This window comes from Salvelinus fontinalis, chromosome 8 (genome assembly GCF_029448725.1).
Source record: "Salvelinus fontinalis isolate EN_2023a chromosome 8, ASM2944872v1, whole genome shotgun sequence".
Taxonomy (NCBI): Eukaryota; Metazoa; Chordata; class Actinopteri; order Salmoniformes; family Salmonidae; genus Salvelinus; species Salvelinus fontinalis.
Window position 1 is genome coordinate 15816050 of NC_074672.1, and position 23041 is coordinate 15839090.

The 23041-nt window shown below is 45.0% G+C and overlaps 1 protein-coding gene across 1 annotated transcript in view; it reads right to left on the bottom strand.

The window, feature by feature from the left end:
• The window catches only part of LOC129861427 (plexin-A2-like), a 108595-nt gene that overhangs the window by 65272 nt on the left and 20282 nt on the right, over nucleotides 1-23041 (bottom strand). Inside the window, exons 8-12 of the mRNA XM_055932813.1 lie at nucleotides 21410-21506; nucleotides 18026-18140; nucleotides 16721-16921; nucleotides 15721-15817; nucleotides 15135-15325 (exon numbers count right to left, since the gene is read on the bottom strand). Of these exons, the coding sequence (XP_055788788.1) occupies nucleotides 15135-15325; nucleotides 15721-15817; nucleotides 16721-16921; nucleotides 18026-18140; nucleotides 21410-21506 (701 nt within the window). The remainder of the gene's footprint in view (nucleotides 1-15134; nucleotides 15326-15720; nucleotides 15818-16720; nucleotides 16922-18025; nucleotides 18141-21409; nucleotides 21507-23041) is intronic.

Here is a 23041-nt window from a genome sequence, read left to right on the forward strand (position 1 = left end):
GGGGGGGCGCTCAGGCACGGTACTTAATAGAAATATAAATTATTCACAAGGAGCGTCTTCTGGTAGGCACATAGACTAGTATCGATGTATGTACACAAATCAGATCATGATTGGGGCTTTGTTGCATACAATCAAAACAAAATGTATTCATAAATTCAGCCCATGAGGGAAAGAGTATAGGCTTTTTGAAGAAATTCTCGTTATTGGGAGAGGAAAGGGTTGGGGGTACAGAGATAAGAACAAATGAATGCAGAGTAAACCAGGAGGGGTAATAAATATAAGCTCAACAAGTGCCAAATGTTGCTTGCTAGTTGGTGTTTTTGCCTCTGGAGCTGTACTCTGTGTGTGTGTGTGTGTGTGTGTGTGTGTGTGTGTGTGTGTGTGTGTGTGTGTGTGTGTGTGTGTGTGTGTGTGTGTGTGTGTGTGTGTGTGTGTGTGTGTGTGTGTGTGTGTGTGTGTGTGTGTGTGTGTGTGTGTGTGTGTGTACAGTATGTGTGTGTGTGTGTGTGTGTGTGTACAGTATGTGTGTGTGTCCCCAACTCCAGTGAAAAGTACAAATCAATGCGGTATGGGCTCCCAGTGGCAGCTGTGCTGTATAGCAGGGCTGAGCTCTGACACCCCACAGGGCCTCTCCTCTTACTCTCCTCCCCTTTCATCTACTTGTCATCCTCTTCTTCATTTCTCTTCCTCCCACCCCACCTCACCTCTCAACTTTACTTTCCATTCTCTCTCTCTCTCTCTCTCGCTCTCGCTCTCGCTCTCTCTATCTCTCAATTCAATAAAAGGGGCTTTATTGGCATGGGAAACGTGTTTACATTGCCAAAGCAAGTGAAATAGACAAACAAAAGTCAAAATAAACAATAAAAAAAGTACAATATAGGTTGTATTTACAATGGTGTTCTTCACTGGTGGTAATTTGCCCAGTATGTGTGGGAGTTCATCAAAATGGAAGTTGTTTTCATATTCTTTGTGGGTCTGAGGGAAATATGTGTCTCTAATATGGTCATACATTTGGAAGGAGTTTAGGAAGTGCAGCTAAGTTTCCACCTCATTTTGTGGGCAGTGGGCACATAGCCTGTCTTCTCTTGAGAGCCAGGTCTGCCTACTGCGGCCTCTCTCAATAGCAAGGCTATGCTCACTGAGTCTGTACATAGTCAAAGCTTTGGCTCAGTCACAGTGGTCAGGTATTCTGCCACTGTGTACTCTGTTTAGGGCCAAATAACATTCTAGTTTGCTCAGTTTTTTTGTTAATTCTTTCCAATGTGTCAAGTAATTATCTTTTTATTTTCTCATGATTTGGTTGGGTCAAATTGTGTTGCTTTCCTGGGGATCTGCTTGTGTTGGTGAACAGAGCCCCAGGACCAGTTTGCTTAGGGGACTATTCTCCAGGTTCATCTCTCTGTGGGTGATGGATTTGTTATGGAAGGTTTGGGAATTACTTCCTTTTAGGTGGTTGTAGAATTAACCGTCTCTTTTCTGGATTTTGATACTTAGCAGGTATCGGCCTAATTCTGCTCTGCATGCATTATTTGGTGTTTTACGTTGTACACAGAGGACATTTTTGCAGAATTCTGCATGCAGAGTCTCAATTTGGTGTTTGCCCCATTTAGTGAATTCTTGGTTGGTGAGCGGCTAAGTACTCTTAGCCAGATCCGAATTGGTATGTCGGATTGTATGTTCCTTTTGATGGCGTAGAAGGCAATTATTGCCTTGTCTCTCAGATCGTTCACAGCTTTGCGTTACCTGTGGCAGGGCCAGGTGAGAGATGTTTAGGCTGAGGTATGTATAGTTTTTTGTGTGATCTAGGGCAACGGTGTCTAGATGGAATTTTTATTTGTGGTCCTGGAAACAGAACGTTTTAGGAACACCATTGTTTTTGTCTTATTGAAATATACTGTCAAGGTTTGACAGAATCTATGCAGAAAATCTAGGTGCTACTGTAGGCCCTCATTTGTTGGGTACAGAAGCAGCAGCTCATCAGCAAATAGTAGACATTTGACTTCAAGTTCTAGTAGGGTGAGGCCGGGAACTGCAGACTGTTCTAGTGCCCTCGCCAATTTGTTGATACATTGCACTCGGAAGTATTCAGACCCTTTGACTTTCTCCACTTTTTGTAACATTACAACCTTACTCTAAAAGTGATTAAATCATTCCCCCCCCCCTCATCAATCTACACACAATACCCCATAATGCCAAAGCAAAAACCGGTTTTTAGACATTTTTGCTCATTTATATAAAAAAAAACCCTGATATATCATATTTACATAATTATTCAGACCCTTTACTCAGTACTTTGTCGAAGCACAATCGGCAGCAATTACATCCTCGAGTCTTCTTGGGTAGGACGCTACAAGCTTGGCACACCTGTATTTGGGGTGTTTCTCCCATACTTCTCTGCAGATCCTCTCAAGCTCCATCAGGTTGTATGGGGAGCGTCGCTGCACAGCTATTTTCAGGTCTCTCCAGAGATGTTTGATCGGGTTCAAGTCCAGGATCTGGCTGGGCCATTCAAAGACATTCAGAGACTTGTCCCGAAGCCACTCCTGCATTTTCTTGGCTGTGTGCTCAGGGTCGTTGTCCTGTTGGAAGGTCAACCTTTGCCCCAGTCTGAAGTTCTGAGCACTCTGGAGCAGGTTTTCATCAAGGATCTCTCTGTACTTTGCTCCGTTCATCTTTCGCTCGATCCTGACTAGTTTCCCAGTGCCTGCCGCTGTAAAACATCCCCACAACATGATGTTGCCACCACCATGCTTCACCGTAGGGATGGCGCTAGGTTTCCTCCAGACATGACACTTGGCATTCAGGCCAAATAGTTCAACCTTGGTTTCATCAGACCAGAGAATCTTGTTTTTCATGGTCTGAGAGTCTTTAGGTGCCTTTTGGGAAACTCCAAGCGGGCTGTCATGTGCCTTTTATTGAGGAGTGGCTTCCGTCCGGCCACTCTACCATAAAGGCCTGATTGGTGGAGTGCTGCAGAGATTGTTGTCCTCCTGTAAGTTCCACAGAGGAACTTTGGAGCTCTGTCAGATTGACCATCGGGTTGGTCGCCTCCCTGACATAGGCCCTTCTCCCCCGATTGTGCAGTTTGGCCGGGTGGCCAGCTCTAGGAAGAGTCTTGGTGGTTCCAAACCTTCTTCCATTTAAGAATGATGGAGTCCACTGTGTTCTTGGGGACCATCAATGCTGCAGAAATGTTTTGGTACCCTTCCCCAGATCTGGGCCTCGACACAATCCTGTCTCAGAGCTATACAGACAATTTCTTCGACCTTATGGCTTGGTTTTTGCTCTGACATGCACTGTCAATTGTGGGACATGTGTGTGCCTTTCCAAATCATATCCCAATCAATTGAATTTACCACAGGTGGACTCCAATCAAGTTGTAGAAACATCTTAAGGATGATCAATGGAAACAGGATACAACTGAGCTCAATTTCGAGTCTCATAGCAAAGGGTCTGAATACTTATGTATTTTATTTTTAATAAACTTTCAAAAAATGTTTTTAACTGTTTTTGCTTTGTCATTATGGGGTATTGTGTGTAGATTTATGAAGAAAAAAGTATTTAATCCATTTTAGAATAAGGCTGTAAAGTAACAACATTTGGAAAAAGTCAAGGGGTCTGAATGCTTTCCGGATGCATGTTGAAGAGGGAGGGGCTCAAGCTGCATCCCTGTCTCACCCCACGGCCTTGTGGAAAGAAATGTGTGTGTTTTTTGCCAATTTTAACCCCACACTTGCTGTTTGTGTACATGGATGAGAAGACTATGCATTTGTTTCGGTTTGGTAAAAAGCCAATTTGACATTTGCTCAGTACATTGTTTTCACTGAGGAACTGTACGAGTCTGCTGTTAATGATAATGCAGAGGATTTTCCCAAGACCGCTGTTGCCGCATATCCCACGGTAGTTATTGGGGTAAAATTTGTCTCCACTTTGTGTATTGGGGTGATCAGTCCTTGGTTCCAAATATTGGGGAAGATGCCATAGCTGAGGAGGATGTTAAAAAGTTGAAGTACATTCAATTGGAATTTGTGGTCTGTATATTTTATAATTTCATTAAGGATACCATCAACACCACAGGCCTTTTTGGGTTGGAGAGTTTGTATTTTGTCCTGTAGTTTATTCAATGTAATTGGATAATCCAGTGGGTTCTGGTAGTCTTTAATAGTTGATTCTAATATTTGTATTTGATCATGTATATGTTTTTTATGTTTGTTGTTTGTTATAGAGCCAAAACAGATTGGAGAAGTGGTTTATCCATACCTCTCCGTTTTGGATAGATAACTCTTCGTGTTGTTAGTTTAGTGTGTTCCAATTTTCCCAGAAGTGGTTAGATTCTATGGATTCTTCAATTACATTGAGCTGATTTCTGACGTGCTGTTCCTTCTTTTTCTGTAGTGTATTTCTGTATTGTTTTAGTGATTCATTCAGGCTCAGGTTTTCTGGGTCTCTATGTTTTTGGTTGGATAGGGTTGTCAATGTCTTTCTTAGGTTTTTGTATTCTTCATCAAACCATTTGTCATTGTTGTTAATTCTCTTAGGTTGTCTGCTTGAAATGTTTTGATGTGATAGGGAAGCTGAGAGGTATAAACTGTTTAAGTTTTCTTCTACCAAGTTTACACTTTCACAATTACAGTGAAACGTTTTGTCCAGGAAGTTGTCTAGAAGTGATTGAATTTGTTCTTGCCTAATTGTATTTTGGTAGGTTTCGACACTACTTTTCTTCCATCCATCCATCCATCTCTCTCTTTCTATACATATATATCTTTCTCTCTCTGTATATCTGTCTCTCACTCCCTCCCTTTGTTTAGCTGCCTCTGCTCTGTTCTAATCTCTCTACCTCAGCTACATTCGGCACTGATATTCCTCTAACCTACTACTCAGAGTGAGGAATAGAGAAGTCCACTCAGTGTGTCTTTGGTAATCACATACACTACTCACTACACTAACGGAAACTGGGAGCTGAATGAGATATGTGCCCATAGGGTTACTGCTTGTTAGAATTTCACACACAAGTACACATACATCACACGCACAAGTACACACAATCACACTCCTCATATGCACACACACACACCCTCGCACGCACACACTGTGTCAGGTATCTCAGAATGACAATAACTGCATTGACTAGAATGAGTCATAGAAAGAGAAGCACGGACGGACACAGGAGAGGGACCAAGGGATGGAGGGAAACAGAAAGAGAAGGAGAGAGTGAGAAAGAGAGCGAAATAGAGAACAAGAGAGAGAAACAAGAACAGAAAGAGTGGGGAAGGGAGGGATAAGAAATTGAGCAGAGAGAGAGAGAGCTAAAGAGAAAAAGAGAGGGGGAGAGAGCTAAAGAGAAAAAGAGATGGAGAAAGGGGGAGAGAGAGAAAAAGAGAGGGGAAGAGAGAGCTAAAGAGAAAAAGAGAGGGAGAGCGAGGGAGAGGGAGAGAGAGAGGGAGAGGTAGAGAGAGGTAGAGAGAAAAAGAGAGGGGGAGAGAGCTAAAGAGAAAAAGAGAGGGAGAGACAGAGAGAGAGAGGGAGAGAGAGCTAAAGAGAAAAAGAAAGGGAGAGAGAGGGAGAGAGAGCTAAAGAGAAAAAGAGAGGGAGAAAGGGGGAGAGAGAGAAAAGGAGAGGGGAAGAGAGAGCTAAAGAGAAAAAGAGAGGGAGAGCGAGGGAGAGGGAGAGAGAGAGGGAGAGGTAGAGAGAGGTAGAGAGAAAAAGAGAGGGGGAGAGAGCTAAAGAGAAAAAGAGAGGGAGAGACAGAGAGAGAGAGGGAGAGAGGGAGAGAGGAAGAGAGAGAGCTAAAGAGAAAAAGAAAGGGAGAGAGAGGGAGAGGGAGAGAGAGCTAAATAGAAAAAGAGAGGGAGAGAGCGAGGGAGGGAGAGAGAAAAAGAGAGGGGGAGAGAGAGCTAAAGCGAAAAAGAGAGGGAGAGAGAGGGAGAGGGGGAGAGAGAGAGAGGGAGAGAGAAAAAGAGAGGGAGAGAGAGGGAGAGAGAGAGGGAGAGGTAGAGAGAGAGGTAGAGAGAGACAAAAAAAGAGGGAGAGAGAGAGAGAAAAAGAGAGGGAGAGAGAGAGAGGGAGAGGTAGAGAGAGAGAGAGAGAGAAAAAGAGAGGGAGAGAGAGAGAGAGAAAAAGAGAGAGGGAGAGGTAGAGAGAGAGGTGGAGAGAAAAAGAGAGGGAGAGAGAGAGGGAGAGGTAGAGAGAAAAAGAGAGGAAGAGAGAGAGGGAGAGAGAGAGAAAGAGAGAGAGAGAGAGAGAGAGGGAGAGAGAGGTAGAGAGAAAGAGAGAGAGGGGGGGAGACAGAGATAGAGGAAGAGAGAGAGCTAAAGAGAAAAAGTGAGGAAGAGAGAGAGAGAGAGAGAGAGAGAGAGAGAGGGAGGGGAGAGAGAGAGGAAGAGAGAGCTAAAGAGAAAAAGAGAGGAAGAGAGAGGAAGAGAGAGAGGAAGAGAGAGAGAGAGAGAAAAGCTAGAACAAGAGAAGGAGATCCATCTAACACCCACCCTGGGGTAGCCTGCCCAATCAGAGTACAGTATAGCAAATCAATTAGGGATGTCTTTAACTATATATTGGTTGGGGATATTTCTGAATACACAGTCGGGAGCGTATATCCTTAAGAATCAATGTGTACTGTAGGTGCCGTTGTCCGGGGGTTAAACACAGAGCACTTACTTGTGCATTGCCAAAAATAATTCAATGAGGGTTGGACGATATACCGTATTCTACTTTATACTGGTATTGATGCAGGAACCAGTTTGGGTTTTTACTTTACCTTCTAGAACGGTATTTACATTTTTATTTTGTTAAATGTGATATTGAACTTCGGCGTGTGTAATGTTCGTTTTCATGGTTTACTCCAGAGGTGGGGGACGTCCGGCCTCCGGGCCTTATACGGCCTACGTAACCGTTTGATCAGGCCCCCGAGCCAATTCATATATAAAAAACATTTAAATAAAAAAAAGCTCTAGACGTCGTTTTCCGTGTTATTCAATCAAATAAAAAAATGTAATCCCGTGGGTAGTGCGTACATCACTGGGGCTAAGCTGCCTGCCATCCAGGACCTATACACCAGGCAGTGTCAGAGGAAGGCCCTAAAAATTGTCAAAGACCCCAGCCACCCCAGTCATAGACTGTTCTCTCTACTACCGCATGGCAAGCGGTACTGGAGCGTCAAGTCTAGGACCAAAAGGCTTCTCAACAGCTTTTACCCCCAAGCCATAAGACTCCTGAACAAGTAATCACATTTTGTGTTCCCCCCAACCCCTCTTTTACGCTGCTGCTACTCTCTGTTTATCATATATGCATAGTCACTTTAACTATACATTCATGAACATACTACCTCAATTAGCCCGACTAACCGGTGCCTGTATATAGCCTCACTACTGTATATGGCCTCGCTACTGTTATTTTTAACTTTAAAGAAATTTATATATTTTTTTTTTTACTTCTCTATTGTTCACCTAATACCTATTTTTTACTTAAAAATTGCACTGTTGGTTAGAGCCTGTAAGTAAGCATTTCACTCTAAGGTCTACCTACACCTGTTGTATTTGGCACACATGACAAATAAACATTGATTTGACTTGAATATTTTTATATTTTTTGTTGTCGAAGTGAAAGGCAAACCTGTATGCCTAGTTTGTGGGCATGCACTTGCAGTAATGAAAAAGGCAAATTTGGAGCGTAATTCCAGCTCGAAAGATGCTAATCTGAATGAGTTGAGAGGACAATTCCGTGTGGATAAAGTCATTGCTCTTCAGCGGGGTTTGGGTGCTCAACAAGCCGCCTTTTACGAAACCTCGTTTGGATGGGGAAAATGATACGCAAGCAAGTTTTGTGGTGAGCCAGCTTATCACAAAGAAACCGAAGCCTCGTTTGGAAGGGGAATTTGTGAAAGAGTTGCTAGCACCAGACAAAGTTAAATTGTTCCAAAGTGTCAGTTTGTCTCGAAGAATCGTCACGGAGCGGATAACTGACATGGCACAAGATATCGAAAAAACATTGAAGGACTGCGCAAGAAATGTCGTATTTTTGTCTTTGGCATGTGATGAAGCGACTAACATAACAAATACCACCCACTTTGCCATTTTTGTGCGTGGGATTACCGCTGAGTTTGACACAAGGGAGGAATTGCTGTATTTGGGAGCCATGCATGGCACTACCAGAGGTGAGGACTTGTTTGAGAGACTTTTCTCGGCTATGAACAAATTTGAGCTACGGTTTGAAAAATTTAGTGGCCTTACTACAGATGGAGCGCCAGCCATGGCTGGCTCAAAAAAGGGGTTAACCGCATCAGTGAAAAAAGAAATGAGTTGTCTCAGTCTTGATCCAAGTGATTTAACTGTGTGCAACTGCATCATTCATTAAGAAAGTCAGTGTGTACAGTCCCTGAAGCCGAACAATGTCATGGCAACTGTAGTGTCGACCATACATTTTATCAAAAGCAAAGGGATGAATAACTGCCAATTTAAGGAGCTATTGAGTGATCTTGAATCGGAGTATGGTGATCTGGTTTACCACTGTGAGGTGTGATGGTTGAGCCGTGGAAACACGCTCGCGCGGTTTTACGGACTGAAGGATCCCGTAAAACAATTCATGGAGATGAAGGGGAAACCTGTCGCGGAACTGAGTGATGACAAGTGGATGTGTGATTTGGCCTTCATGGTGGACATAACCAAGTATCTGTCTGACTTGGAAGTCAAGCTCCAAGGGCCAAACCAGCGATCTCAAAGAGTGAGCAGTTGCTTGACTATTTATTTATTTATTTATTTATTTCACCTTTATTTAACCAGGTAGGCAAATTGAGAACAAGTTGTCATTTACAATTGCGACCTGGCCAAGATAAAGCAAAGCAGTTCGACACATACAACAACACATAGTTACACATGGAGTAAAACAAACATACAGTCAATAATACAGTGAAAATAAGTCTATATACAATATGAGCAAGTGAGGTGAGATAAGGGAGGTGAAGGCAAACAAAATATATATATAAATAAATAAATAAAATATAAAAAGGCCATGGTGGCGAAGTAAATACAATATAGCAAGTAATAAAAATAACACTGGAATGGTTGGTTTGCAGTGGAAGAATGTGCAAAGTAGAGATAGAAATAATGGGGTGCAAAGGAGCAAAATAAATAAATACAGTAGGTAAAGAGGTAGTTGTTTGGGCTAAATTATAGATGGGCTATGTACAGGTGCAGTAATCTATGAGCTGCTCTGACAGCTGGTGCTTAAAGCTAGTGAGGGAGATAAGTGTTTCCAGTTTCAGAGATTTTTGTAGTTCGTTCCAGTCATTGGCAGCAGAGAACTGGAAGGAGAGGCGGCCAAAGGAAGAATTGGTTTTGGGGGTGACCAGAGAGATATACCTGCTGGAGCGCGTGCTACGGGTGGGCGTTGCTATGGTGATCAGCGAGCTGAGATAAGGGGGGACTTTACCTAGCAGGGTCTTGTAGATGACCTGGAGCCAGTGGGTTTGGCGACGAGTGTGAAGCGAGGGCCAGCCAACAAGAGCGTACAGGTCGCAGTGGTGGGTAGTATATGGGGCTTTGGTGACAAAACGGATGGCACTGTGATAGACTGCATCCAATTTATTGAGTAGGGTTTTGGAGGCTATTTTGTAAATGACATCACCGAAGTCGAGGATTGGTAGGATGGTCAGTTTTACAAGGGTATGTTTGGCAGCATGAGTGAAGGATGCTTTGTTGCGGAATAGGAAGCCGATTCTAGATTTAACTTTGGATTGGAGATGCTTGATGTGAGTCTGGAAGGAGAGTTTACAGTCTAACCAGACACCTAGGTATTTGTAGTTGTCCACATATTCTAAGTCAGAGCCGTCCAGAGTAGTGATGCTGGACAGGCGGGCAGGTGCAGGCAGCGATCGGTTGAAGAGCATGCATTTAGTTTTACTTGTATTTAAGAGCAATTGGAGGCCACGGAAGGAGAGTTGTATGGCATTGAAGCTCGCCTGGAGGGTTGTTAACACAGTGTCAAAAGAAGGGCCAGAAGTATACAGAATAGTGTCGTCTGCGTAGAGGTGGATCAGAGACTCACCAGCAGCAAGAGTGACATCATTGATGTATACAGAGAAGAGAGTCGGTCCAAGAATTGAACCCTGTGGCACCCCCATAGAGACTGCACCCATGACCAGCTCTGAAACCAGATTGCATAGCGGAGAAGGTATGGTGGGATTCGAGATGGTCGGTAATCTGTTTGTTGACTTGGCTTTCGAAGACCTTAGAAAGGCAGGGTAGGATAGATATAGGTCTTTAGCAGTTTGGGTCTAGAGTGTCACCCCCCGCGGCAGCTTTCCAATCTTTGGGAATCTCAGATGATACGAAAGAGAGGTTGAACAGGCTATTAATAGGGGTTGCAACAATTTCAGATAATTTTAGAAAGAGAGGGTCCAGATTGTCTAGCCCAGCTGATTTGTAGGGGTCCAGATTTTGCAGCTCTTTCAGAACATCAGCTATCTGGATTTGGGTGAAGGAGAAATGGTGGGGGCTTTTGCGGGTTGCTGTGGAGGGTGCCGGGCAGTTGGGTAGCCAGGTGGAAAGCATGGCCAGCCGTAGAAAAATGCTTATTGAAATTCTCAATTATAATGGATTTGTCGGTGGTGACAGTATTTCCTATCTTCAGTGCAGTTGGAAGCTGGGAGGAGGTGTTCTTATTCTCCATGGACTTTACAGTGTCCCAGAACTTTTTGGAGTTTGTGTTGCAGGAAGCAAATTTCTGCTTGAAAAAGCTAGCCTTGGCTTTTCTAACTGCCTGTGTATACTGGTTTCTAGCTTCCCTGAAAAGTTGCATATCACGGGGGCTGTTCGATGCTAATGCAGAACGCCATAGGATGTTTTTCTGTTGGTTAAGGGCAGTCAGGTCAGGAGAGAACCAAGGGCTATATCTGTTCCTGGTTCTAAATTTCTTGAATGGGGCATGCTTATTCAAGATGGTGAGGAAGGCATTTAAAAAAAATATCCAGGCATCCTCTACTGACGGGATGAGATCAATATCCTTCCAGGATACCTCGGCCAGGTCGATTAGAAAGGCCTGCTCGCTGAAGTGTTTCAGGGAGCGTTTGACAGTGATGAGTGGAGGTCGTTTGATCGCTGACCCATTACGGATGCAGGCAATGAGGCAGTGATCGCTGAGATCTTGGTTGAAAACAGCAGAGGTGTATTTGGAGGGCAAGTTGGTTAGGATGATGTCTATGAGGGTACCCGTGTTTACGGAATTGGGGTGATACCTGGTAGGTTCATTGATAATTTGTGTGAGATTGAGGGCATCAAGCTTAGATTGTAGGATGGCTGGGGTGTTAAGCATGTTCCAATTTAGGTCGCCTAGCAGCACAAGCTCTGAAGATAGATGGGGGGCAATCAGTTCACATATGGTGTCCAGAGCACAGCTGGGGGCAGAGGGTGGTCTATAGCAGGCGGCAACAGTGAGAGACTTGTTTTTAGAGAGGTGGATCTTTAAAAGTAGGAGTTCAAATTGTTTCGGAACAGACCTGGATAGTAAAACAGAACTCTGCAGGCAATCCTTGCAGTAGATTGCAACACCGCCCCCTTTGGCCGTTCTATCTTGTCTGAAAATCTTGTAGTTAGGGATGAAAATGTCAGAATTTTTGGTGGTCTTCCTAAGCCAGGATTCAGACACGGCTAAAACATCTGGGTTGGCAGAGTGTGCTAAAGCAGTGAACAAAACAAACTTAGGGAGGAGGCTTCTAATGTTAACATGCATGAAACCAAGGCTATTACGGTTACAGAAGTCATCAAAAGAGAGCGCCTGGGGAATAGGAGTGGAGCTAGGTACTGCAGGGCCTGGATTCACCTCTACATCACCAGAGGAACAGAGGAGGAGTAGGATAAGGGTACGGCTAAAAGCTATGAGAATTGGTCGTTTGGAACGTCTAGAACAGAGAGTAAAAGGAAGTTTCTGGGGGCGATAAAATAGCTTCAAGGAATAATGTACAGACAGACGTATGGTAGGATGTGAATACAGTGGAGGTAAACCTAGGTAATGGGTGATGATGAGAGAGATATAGTCTCTAGAAACATCATTGAAACCAGGTGATGTCATCGCATATGTGGGTGGTGGAACTGAGAGGTTGGATATATAGTGAGCAGGGCTAGAGGCTCTACAGTGAAATAAGCCAATAAACACTAACCAGAACAGCAATGGACAAGGCATATTTACATTAAGGAGAGGCATGCTTAATCGAGTGATCATAAGGGTCCAGTGAGTAGAGGTTGGTTGGGGGCACGGCGATCCAGACAGCTGGCCGGGTAGCTGGCTATCGGTAGCAAGATAACATAGGATGGAGGTCTGTTTTTATTTTTATTTTTTATTTTTTGTCACCTCGTTCGTTTCCGTCGGTAGATTAGTGGGGTTCCGTGTGGTAGAGGGGATCGATCCAATTGGCAAAATAGATATAGTGACCCAGGAAAAAAGAAAAAAAAATTGTCCGGGAAATTTATTTAGATAGCAGCCGATAAGACAGCTAATAATTAGCAGATGGGTATTCAGAAACGTCGCAATGGAAAAGCCTGTTGAAACCACCTCGGACAATTACGTCGGCAGACCAGTCGTGATGGATCGGCGGGGCTCCGTGTCGGCAATAAAGGGTCCAGTCCAATTGGCAAAAGAGGTATTGTAGCCCAATAATTCGCTGGTAGGCCTCTTCGGCTAGCCGGCAGATGGGCCTAGCTCGAGGCTAGCTCAAGGCTAACTGGTGCTTGTTTCGGGACAGAGGTATTAGCCAGTAGTAGCCACCTGGTTGCAGCTAGCTAGCGACGATGATCCGGTGTAATTGTCCAGAGCTTGCGTCAGGAATCCGGTGATGTGGTAGAGAAAAAGCAGTCCTATATTCTCTGGGTTGATATCGCGCCTGCAGACTGGCAGGTCCGTACCACATTGGGTGAGGCGGGTTGCGGGAATGTATATTCAGTTCCAAGATGGAAAGTGAAATTAAAATATATACGAAATGTATACAAAAAATACGAGGACTATTTACGCGGGACAAGACGGGACAAGACAAGACAAACACACGTCCGACTGCTACGCCTTCTTGGAAGAGAGTGTCACAAGTACTTTCTTGCCTTTCATTCTGCAGTCTGCTGGTCAGATCCAGAAAGATGTTGGTGACAACGATGCTGCTTTCTACAAGCGTTCTATAATTACAGTGCATCTTACTGTCTGTAAACTACTTTCTGCTAGTTTGTCTTTTCTTAGCAAGTTCTAGTTAAAATAAATCGTGTTAGCCACTAATGCTAATCGCTAGTTAAATCAATGTACTAAGTGTACTAAGTCAAAGCAATCTTAGCTAGCTAATATAGCCTAGTATCAGTGCTGGTGTAGGTCTAGATAAGCATGTTGTTTGTGCAAAGGTATCTTAAAAATCAGAGAGGAACAGGCACAACATGAATATGTTAGCTAGCTACATGAGGTAAGAAAACATGTCATGTAACATCTAATTAGTGTTCCCTGGAAACACTGACCAACATGGTTCCTAGCCTGTCAATAACTCCTCCTGGCATCTTCATTCGTTGTCATGTCAAACAAGATATTCTAGATGGTGCCCACTATATTAAAACTGTAGAATTAGAATAATCATTATATTTCCATGATTCCAACAGTTCACCAATTAACTAGGCCTAGATGTTTTTACCCATATCATGCAGCTCTGTAGGGCACAATGTGGAAATTATAATACAATTGCAGGAAATGCAGAAATAGATAAATGCTTTTTTAATTTGTTTTAAAAGTTGGATTGAACAGTATAAAACAAACAGAATGAAGAACACCCCCAATGAAATCACTTCTAATGTAGGTTTTTCCATCTTAGGGTCATGAACTACTCAGAAAGCATATTTAGAACTTTTATTCAAAAACATCAAATACCGTAATAAATTAGAAAAACACCGTGCTATGATATATTGGCCATATCGCCCAGCCCTAAATGAAATACAGTGTCTTATTCCCCTGTGACACTGGGCTAGCTGCACAGAAATGATGCCTCAGGACACATAAAAGGCTGCTGCTGGGGGGAAAAAACAAACACACATGGAATTCCTGGTCATGGGGGACAGTCGCAGGGTTGGGCATTGTTGTCAGGTGGAAGTCAGGGCGACTGGGTGAGAAAGAGCTCTGTCATGGCACAAATCAATAACCGCTTCTCCTCTTACTGTCTGAATAGTCTGCCACGTCGATAAGCTTGCCTCAATGAAACTACGTCTGCCTGGGGAACTCAAGCAGGGATAGTTGCTTCACTACTAGAGGCTGGTCGGCTATTATGTTCAGTTAAAACAGTGTACTGTAATGTATTTCACTGTGCTGGTGTGAACATTAAATTGAACTCCTTTTTAAGCTGGGAGCTCCAGTTAAAACAAGCACCGCATATATCTATAAAAGTGGCTTATGTGGCACAGATAGAGAGGAAGCAAGCTGGCACCCTACAGAGAGAGACACTGAGGCAGGTCCCTAGGGTGTGTGTGTGTCAGGTCTCTCACCCTTTGCAGTGCAGCTGAAGGTGACACACTCACACACACTCACTTTTGCTCTTCAGTGAAAATCAACACCAGATGCTCTCTCCCTGCATATTGATTGTGTGTGGGAGGAGAGAAAGAGAGAGGAAAGAAAGAGAGGGAGGGAGAGAGAGAGAGAGAGAGAGAGAGAAAGAGATGAGGCGAGAGATAGGGTGGTGAGAGAGTGAGGGGGACAGAGAGAGAGGTGAGAGAGCGAGGTAGAGAGCCCATCTAGCTCTTTGCAGCATCGTAAGTGGGGGCACAGCTGAGGGGATCCTCATTCACATAGACCAGACCAAACCACTTCTGCCATGTAGGCCTCACAATGCAAATACGACCTTTCATTGTCACGAGCTACACTTGTCCGCTCTAAGTCTGTTTGTTGATTTCAATTGAAGGATAACTGTGTACAGATAAACTGCACACCTGACCGTAAGCAACATCACCTTTACTGCCCCTACTGTTGTTTTGTTCGGGACGAATCAGGCAAATACTTCATATTTCACCACATCGTTCAGGGCTAAAGCTAAAGGCGATAGATGAAGAGGACAAGTAAGTGTAACCTTATGGTGGTGAAGGAAAAGAGGGTGTGAGAGGGTAGAGGGGGGCTGGGGGTGTGTTATCACTGACCTCGGTGATGCGGGGGTTGGTACACTTAACGTTCTTGCTGGAGAGGTCTAGCCAGCGGGGGTTGAGGGGCGGGCAGTGGTGGCGCAGGGTACAGCGGCCCTCTCCACTACACCAGCCACATTGGAACTTCCTCTGGGCTTTCAGACACATGCCACAGCTGTCCCTCTGGGCAGCACACTTATACAGGTGCACTGTGGGATACAGAAGGACTCAGCTTAAACACAACAGTGGTGGAAACAGGAAACAGCATTTGATTTGACAACCTAACATTAGAATGACAAAGTGTAATGTAGTAGTGTGCTGTATTCCTGGAGGGTTTTGTTGGTTAAAACATGAGATTCTTTAACAAGGATACAACTGTGCTCTTCATTTGTTTGCTTCATTTGTGTGTTATGCTGTGTCTGACTGGTCTCCAGCTGAGACAAGATGTTATTTGACAAGAAACATCTGTTTTATGTGTTGGTGAGATATGTCAACAAATTTGAGTGTGTGTGTGTGTGTGTGTGTGTGTGTGTGTGTGTGTGTGTGTGTGTGTGTGTGTGTGTGTGTGTGTGTGTGTGTGTGTGTGTGTGTGTGTCAGTCTTACCTTGTATTTTATCTGGGTTGTCTATAATGAAGTTGCCGTTCCAGACCACTGAGAAATCCACTGGCAACTCACTGATCTTCATCCCTTCATAAAGATACTGCAGGAGGGAGAGAAAGAGAGGGAAGGAAGGAAGGATGGAAGAACGGAAGGAAGAAAGAAAGGAAGGGAGGGACGGGTGAAAAAAAGAGGGGAAGACGGAAAGACAGAGAAAAAGAGAGGGAAGGGGGGGAATAAATAATTTCAGCATGAGAATGGTAAACCCCAGCCCCAACCCTGAGCCTGGTACCGCATGTTGAATGGTCCCCCAACGTTGCTACAACCTTGCATCACCACCTCATTTGAGAGGAGAGCTAAGTGGAAGGCTTCTGGATTTGGATGTCCCCTTCTTTCACATAGCTGCTGTCCTGAGCTGCCTACCTCCTGGCTGTGTGTGTGTGTGTTTGTGTGTGTCCTCTAGGAATAGGGCTGGAGGGCAGAGCAGAGCCTTACTGCAGTCCTCTCCTGTGCTGTCCTGTGTAATTACCCAAGTCAGGACCCATCTCTTCCCCAGCCTCCCCACTGACAGGGTACCGCTGCTGGATACAGGTGACATGGCCAGGGGCCTCACACCACCGGAGCTCGTTCTTCTCAGACACTGATACTCACTGACAGTTTGACAATCATTGACATTCATTGACACAGAGTGAAAGTGGGCTTAAGTGCAAAATGAGAATTGATATTGTGCTACAAATGGAGTGAATTTAGGAGATAACCGGGGTGTTGTGGTGATATAGTGAAAATAATGTGGATACATCTGGCTTTGTGAATAAGAGAGAGATGGAAAATGTGTGCTTTCATTTGAATACATACACAGTATGCTGTGTTCATGTGGCGTGAGTGTTTGTTTGCTCTCCTGCAGTATGTGTGTATGTGAACGTGAGCCTTTGCTAGCTAGCCTGTGTTGCTGTGAGTGTCCATCACGTGTTTTAGCGTGTCTCCGTGCCCTGCACTGTGTACCCACCGAGCTGTTCTGACACTGTACAGAGGAGCTGTTGAAGCGCAGGGCGGTGACTCGGTGGCTGACCCCCTGGATGTGGAGGACACACTCGTACCCCCGCTGGCCTGACTGGGGCTGGGGGAGGTTCCGGGCCTTCAGGGTGATGGGCTTGACCTCCCCAGCCGGGATCAGAATCTCCTCCGAACGTACCAGCTGAGGACAGTCCTGGAGAGGGGGGACGGGAGGGTCAAAGGTATATCACATATAATAAATAAATATAACAACAGACAAACAAACACAGCAAGGCCAGCTGGGTAAAATAGTGTTCTCTTGGTATGTGAGAGATCAAAAGTCCTTGACAGGGGAAGTGGTGGAGGGAGAGGGGAATCAACAGCAGGGTCAAACAGGGTCATACGGGCGTCACTTCCTGGCTGGTGCTGGAGAGTGTTGGCTGCTCCACTTCTTCCACTCCAAAGCCTTTCTCACATAATAGGATCAATTCAGATGGTCAACCTTCCAAAATGCTGCCGGTGCTTTGTGACTGATGACAACTGACAGCCGGAGGAAAACTCTGCTGGATCATAGCACGCCGGGGGAGAGGGGAGGCCAATAATAGCTACAGCAGTATGTGTGTGTGTGTCTGTGTGTGTGTGTGTGTGTGTGTGTGTGTGTGTGTGTGTGTGTGTGTGTGTGTGTGTGTGTGTGTGTGTGTGTGTGTGTGTGTGTGTGTGTGTGTGTGTGTGTGTGTGTGTGTGTGTGTGTGTGTGTGTGTGTGTGTGTGTGTGTGTGTGTGTGTGTGTGTGTGTGTGTGTGTGTGTGTGAGTGAGTGAGAGAGAGTGTGTGCTATGTATCAGTCATTGCTGCCGCAGTAGGTCTCTGTGGAGTGTGTGAAAAGGGAAGTGTGAAGAGAGAGAGAGGCAACTGTCCTCATCTCTTCTGCAGCAGAAGTCTATCCTCTCTCTCTCAGGCAGACAGATCAATGGGTTACTTTACACCCCGATAGGTAAACACACTCCTTAACCATAGTCACACAGCAGGGTGTGAGCAGCCAACATCAGTGAAATCTCTTATCAAAGAACACACACACACACACACACACACTGTGCCTCTCATACACATAAACAACCTGATTGATCTTGTCAAAACATCCCATTGTTACAGAGGTGTTAAAAGGCTCTAATAATCGACTTCTAATTGCTAGTACCAAATACAGAGGGTTTGAATGGCAAACGTCAATATGGAGGGGCTTAGATGTGTCTGTCTGGAGACATGCCCCTCAGGCTGATAGGAGAGAGAGAGAGAGCATGCTTGTGTGTGTGCGGTACGTACCTCGGAGGCGTTGACGCGTCCCTCTTGGAAGGAGCAGCTGGAAGGGTCGTGGGTACACAGGTTTCGGTACTTGCACCAATGGCAGCGGAAGGCACTGTTCACACAGGACAGACACCTGCACGGAGGGACAGACAGATGGACAGGACACACACTCAGGAAGCTGCGCTAGTCAAGTGGGAGGAGGATGGCACAAAAGGAGCAACCGAGTGCAGCAGATCCCAAGTGGGCACATGTTGTTGATGCCCTTGTGGTTGGCACGGTACCTCCTAGTTCCTATACAAGTCTGCCAACCCCGACAGCCCTGTAGTTTGTAGTGCCACTATAACCGCTACGTATGACTAGAGGCAGCAGTACAGCATAGTGCAGGCCCCAATTGCACCCTATTCTCTACATATGCAGTACTTATGTAGTGCACTAAATAGGGAATAAAGGGTTTCAAAAAGGTTATTTGGCTGTCCCCATAGGAGAACACTTTTTGGTTTCAGGTTGAACCCTTTTTGGTTCCATGAAGAACCCACTGTGGAAAGGGTTCTACCTGGAACCAATAAGGGTTTTACCTGGCACCGAAAGGGTTCTACCTGGAACCAATAAGGGTTCTTCAAAAGGGTTCTCCTATGGGAACAGCAGTAGAACCCATTTAGGTTCTAGATAGCACCTTTTTTTCTAAGAGTGTAGGGTACAAAGTCAGGGAAGGAGTGAGGTAAAGTGAGTTATGGGGACGAATAAGATGTTGGCACAGCTTGATCCTGTCATTACCATTAGGCCAGTATTGTTGTAATGTGATTGTAATTAGCAGCTGGCAGGGGGCACAGTACCCGCGTGCTGCTGTAGATGCCCTGGGCAGGGTGGGAATGGGGGAGTGGGGTAGAGATATAGCTGGCATCTTCTGTGCATACATACTGCACGCATAACCCCCCAACCTCAAACCATGCCCCTGTGCTCATCCTGTGCTAAATGAGATGAGGGAGGAGGGATAGAGGATATAGAGGGATGGCAAACAGCAGACGCAGCCTAGGGGAGAGGATGACGACAGGATGTGTGTGTGTGTGCATGCATACTCTCGTGCCTGTGTGTGTTGCCAACATTATGCGCATGTGTGCCTGCCAACATGATGGCTCAGATCTCTCAGGAAGCGAGGAAGGGGACATTAGAGTGTAGTTGTCAGCAGGTTAGGGTGTAGAGCTTCAGGAAGCGAGGAAGGGGACATTAGAGTGTAGTTGTCAGCAGGTTAGGGTGTAGAGCTCAGGAAGCGAGGAAGGGGACATTAGAGTGTAGTTGTCAGCAGGTTAGGGTGTAGAGCTCAGGAAGCGAGGAAGGGGCCATTAGAGTGTAGTTGTCAGCAGGTTAGGGTGTAGAGCTTCAGGAAGCGAGGAAGGGGACATTAGAGTGTAGTTGTCAGCAGGTTAGGGTGTAGAGCTTCAGGAAGCGAGGAAGGGGACATTAGAGTGTAGTTGTCAGCAGGTTAGGGTGTAGAGCTCAGGAAGCGAGGAAGGGGCCATTAGAGTGTAGTTGTCAGCAGGTTAGGGTGTAGAGCTCAGGAAGCGAGGAAGGGGGCCTTAGAGTGTAGTTGTCAGCAGGTTAGGGTGTAGAGCTTCAGGAAGCGAACTCTGTCCCCTAAGGGTTGCATTACAGTGATGTTGATTGAAATGGTTGTAACATTTTCTGACTCTCTTCTGTTTGGATCCCATAGACAGGAAGTCCAGGTCTCTATGATTATCTGAAATGGCATCCTATTGTCTATATAGTGCACTACTTTTGACCAGGGCCCGCAAATAGGGTGCCATTTTGGACTAACCCTATGACTGGTACAGTAATTGTTCCCTCCTGATAGTCTTACTGTACAGTATATTGAGGAATTCATTGTTGGAGGGAGGTAAAGTCTCATTGGGCTATGCTTCTATTTTCTTTTCCTTCCCTGCAACGAGGCTGGATAAATGATGCATACTTATGCTGAAATATTCACCAGTGCAAAAGCATGGGAGGGATCCCTGGCAAGCACACTCTAATTCAGAAGAATTAGGCTGATTCAACCGCCGACATAGCAGTGTGTGTGTCTGTATGTGTGTGCATTTGTGTATCAGTCTATGAGCGTGGTCTCAGACTAGACAAAACATAGTAATCGTAAATCCTTATCCTTTTAACCTAAATCCTAAATTTAACCCTAATCTTAAACCTTTTAGCTAACCCATTCCATAACCCTAACCTTAAGGTTAGGGTTAAGTTGAGGAGTTAGGTTACAGGGGTTAAGTTGAGGAGTTAGGTTACAGGGGTTAAGTTGAGGAGTTAGGTTACAGGGGTTAAGTTGAGGAGTTAGGTTACAGGGGTTAAGTTGAGGAGTTAGGTTACAGGGGTTAAGTTGAGGAGTTAGGTTACAGGGGTTAAGTTGAGGAGTTAGGTTACAGGGGTTAAGGGTTAAGGTTAGGGTTAAGTTGAGGAGTTAGGTTAAAGGGTTAATGTTAGGGTTAAGTTGAGGAGTTAACCCTTTAACCTAACTCCTCAACTTAACCCTAACATTAACCCTAACTGCTAGCCTAGCTAACGTTAGCCACCTAGCTAGAATTTGTAACATATCATTTATTTTTCAAATTTGTAACATATTGTACGTTTTGCCAATTCGTAACATATAATACCAATTGTAATTCGTAATATATCATACGAAATGGGTGATGGACATCCACAAATGAATACATACCATGCGTATAGAATAATACTAAATAATCTGAGACCAGGTTGGTGTGTGTGTTATGTCAGCCTTCTAAACTTGAGCAAGTACGAGCTAGGCTCCCTGATTACTCCCTGATTACCTGAGTAGACGTGGCAGCTCTTAATAGTGTACACTGTGACTTTGTGTTCCACTCAGACAGGCTCCTCAGACTACAGACACGAGGACACAGACACTAGAGAGGAGGAGAGGGTGGAGGGCAGGGGAGAGGCTTTTCAAAACAAAACAGAGGCCCATGACATCCAACAGAGCCAGTGTCAGACTAAGAGCCTACAATAAGCAGTGTTTCTACATGGCAGAGATCCAGGATTCATTATGGCAATTGCCAGAGGTTTCCGTTGTAGAGCTCAAGGGAGGGACCAGTTTAGACCAGATTGCATTAGACATCACAGGGGCTATTTTAGGGTTACGAGGCTCAGACTGAGGGCAGGCAAGGTTAGGAAGTAGGGACACTGACATATTCGCACAGTATTGATTCAGTAGGGTGCTCCGGGACTGCAGGACTCCAGGGCCGGTATTCACAAATACTGATCTAGGATAAGGACCCCCCTGTCCATTTAATCTTATTCATAATGATCTAAAGGGGAATCTGAGCTGATCCTAGATCAGTAGTGAACACTGGCCCAGGAATGCAGGGGGAGGAGAAAAGGAAGGATACTCACAGTTGGTGGACACTGCAGTTGTAGAACTTGACCTCTGTGCTGATGACCATCTGGCCAGTCTCCTTAGAGTTCAGCCTTAACTCTACACCTGACCAGTCTAGAGAGCGAGTAAGATAGAGAAAAAGGAGGGGGAGAGAGAGAGATATCGAGAGAGAACAATGAATGAAGGAAGCACTTACACAAATTACACACTATAATGTGTAGCAGCATGTACCAACTTCCTGGATTCAATGCAACCTGTTTTAGAATACAAAAATTAAATCAGATTGTATTAGTCACATGCGCCTAATACAACAGGTGTAGACCGTACAGTGAAATGATTACTTACGAGCCCCTAACCAACAAGTGGAGAAACGCACACTAACTCACCCCCATCTTTCTCTTGTAGAAGTCTCTCTACCTTTTCATTGTCAAGAGCACAGCCCCCCTCTTTCTCTAGCAGTCTCTCTATCCCTCAGGTTTCTTCCTTCCCCTCCAGTAGTTTATCCTTCTTTCCCCCAGTTTCTATCCCTTCTTTTCACCAACCCTTCTTTCAGTCTGTCCTTCTGTCCGTCCCCTGTTCACCTTCTCAGTCCATCGGCGGTCTGGAAGGGGCCCAGAGCGAAGGTAGCGGGCTGCAGACAGTGCCGGTGTGGCCACTGCCCAGTTTGGCTAGTCCCAGTGGGTACCTGGTGCCAGTCTCTGCTCTGGGACATGTGGGTCTGACTGGCTACCAGGTACCTAATGAGGACCAAGCTGACCCATCCGGCTGGCCACTCATCCCACACAAACACTCATCTCATCCCACAGTCCGAGTCCAACAACACCAACACACGGTATATTATCTCTTAGTCTCTCCATTACTAGCATCATAGGAAAGCACCATCTGTGACTGCAGTGATTTGGCAGTGTGTGGTAATCTGAACGACATACTCATAGTTATTCTACTATAAAGGCAATAGCAAATCTCTGTGTTATGAAGAATGCTGCCTTCTTATTGCATTTGTTTTGGTTGATGGTGAGTGTCTGGTTCAGATGTAGAATCTTCATTTGATCACTCTTTTGTTGCTGAGAATTTTCCTACACAGCAGGAAATGCAAACTTGTAGTGTCTTTTGAGTTTTAAAAAGGCTTCTAAAATTTGTAATTTCCACTTTGAAATTTCAGACTTTCAGATTTCCCCTATTGAAAAATGTATCAACCCGTACAAAAATGTCCATTAATTATAATCCACATAATAATTCACATTTCCTGTTGCTGCAGGATTATTTTCATGCTTTATCAAACTGGGTCAAATTAAGATCCTACATCTGTACATCTACACCAGCATAGAGCCTGCCTGTACAACCTCTCTCCCAGTGAGAGAACAGCAGAGATGTGATGTTTAAAGCAGAAAGCAGGCTCAGGTTTGGGCTCAGATGGTTTGTGTGGGAGGTTTCAATGACCCTACAAACACTCTTCTCTCTCATTGCACCTGCTGGGGAGATGCATTTTTGCTTTCCCACACACCAGACTGTACACTACACTACACATCTCAGCCCTGCATTTCAGCTTTGCGTTACAGACTCTATTTGGCAACTACAAGCACACAGAAAGTCTCCTCTCTGAGTTCTGCTGTTCCTGATCCTGTGTCTGCCATTTAGTTTCCATATCA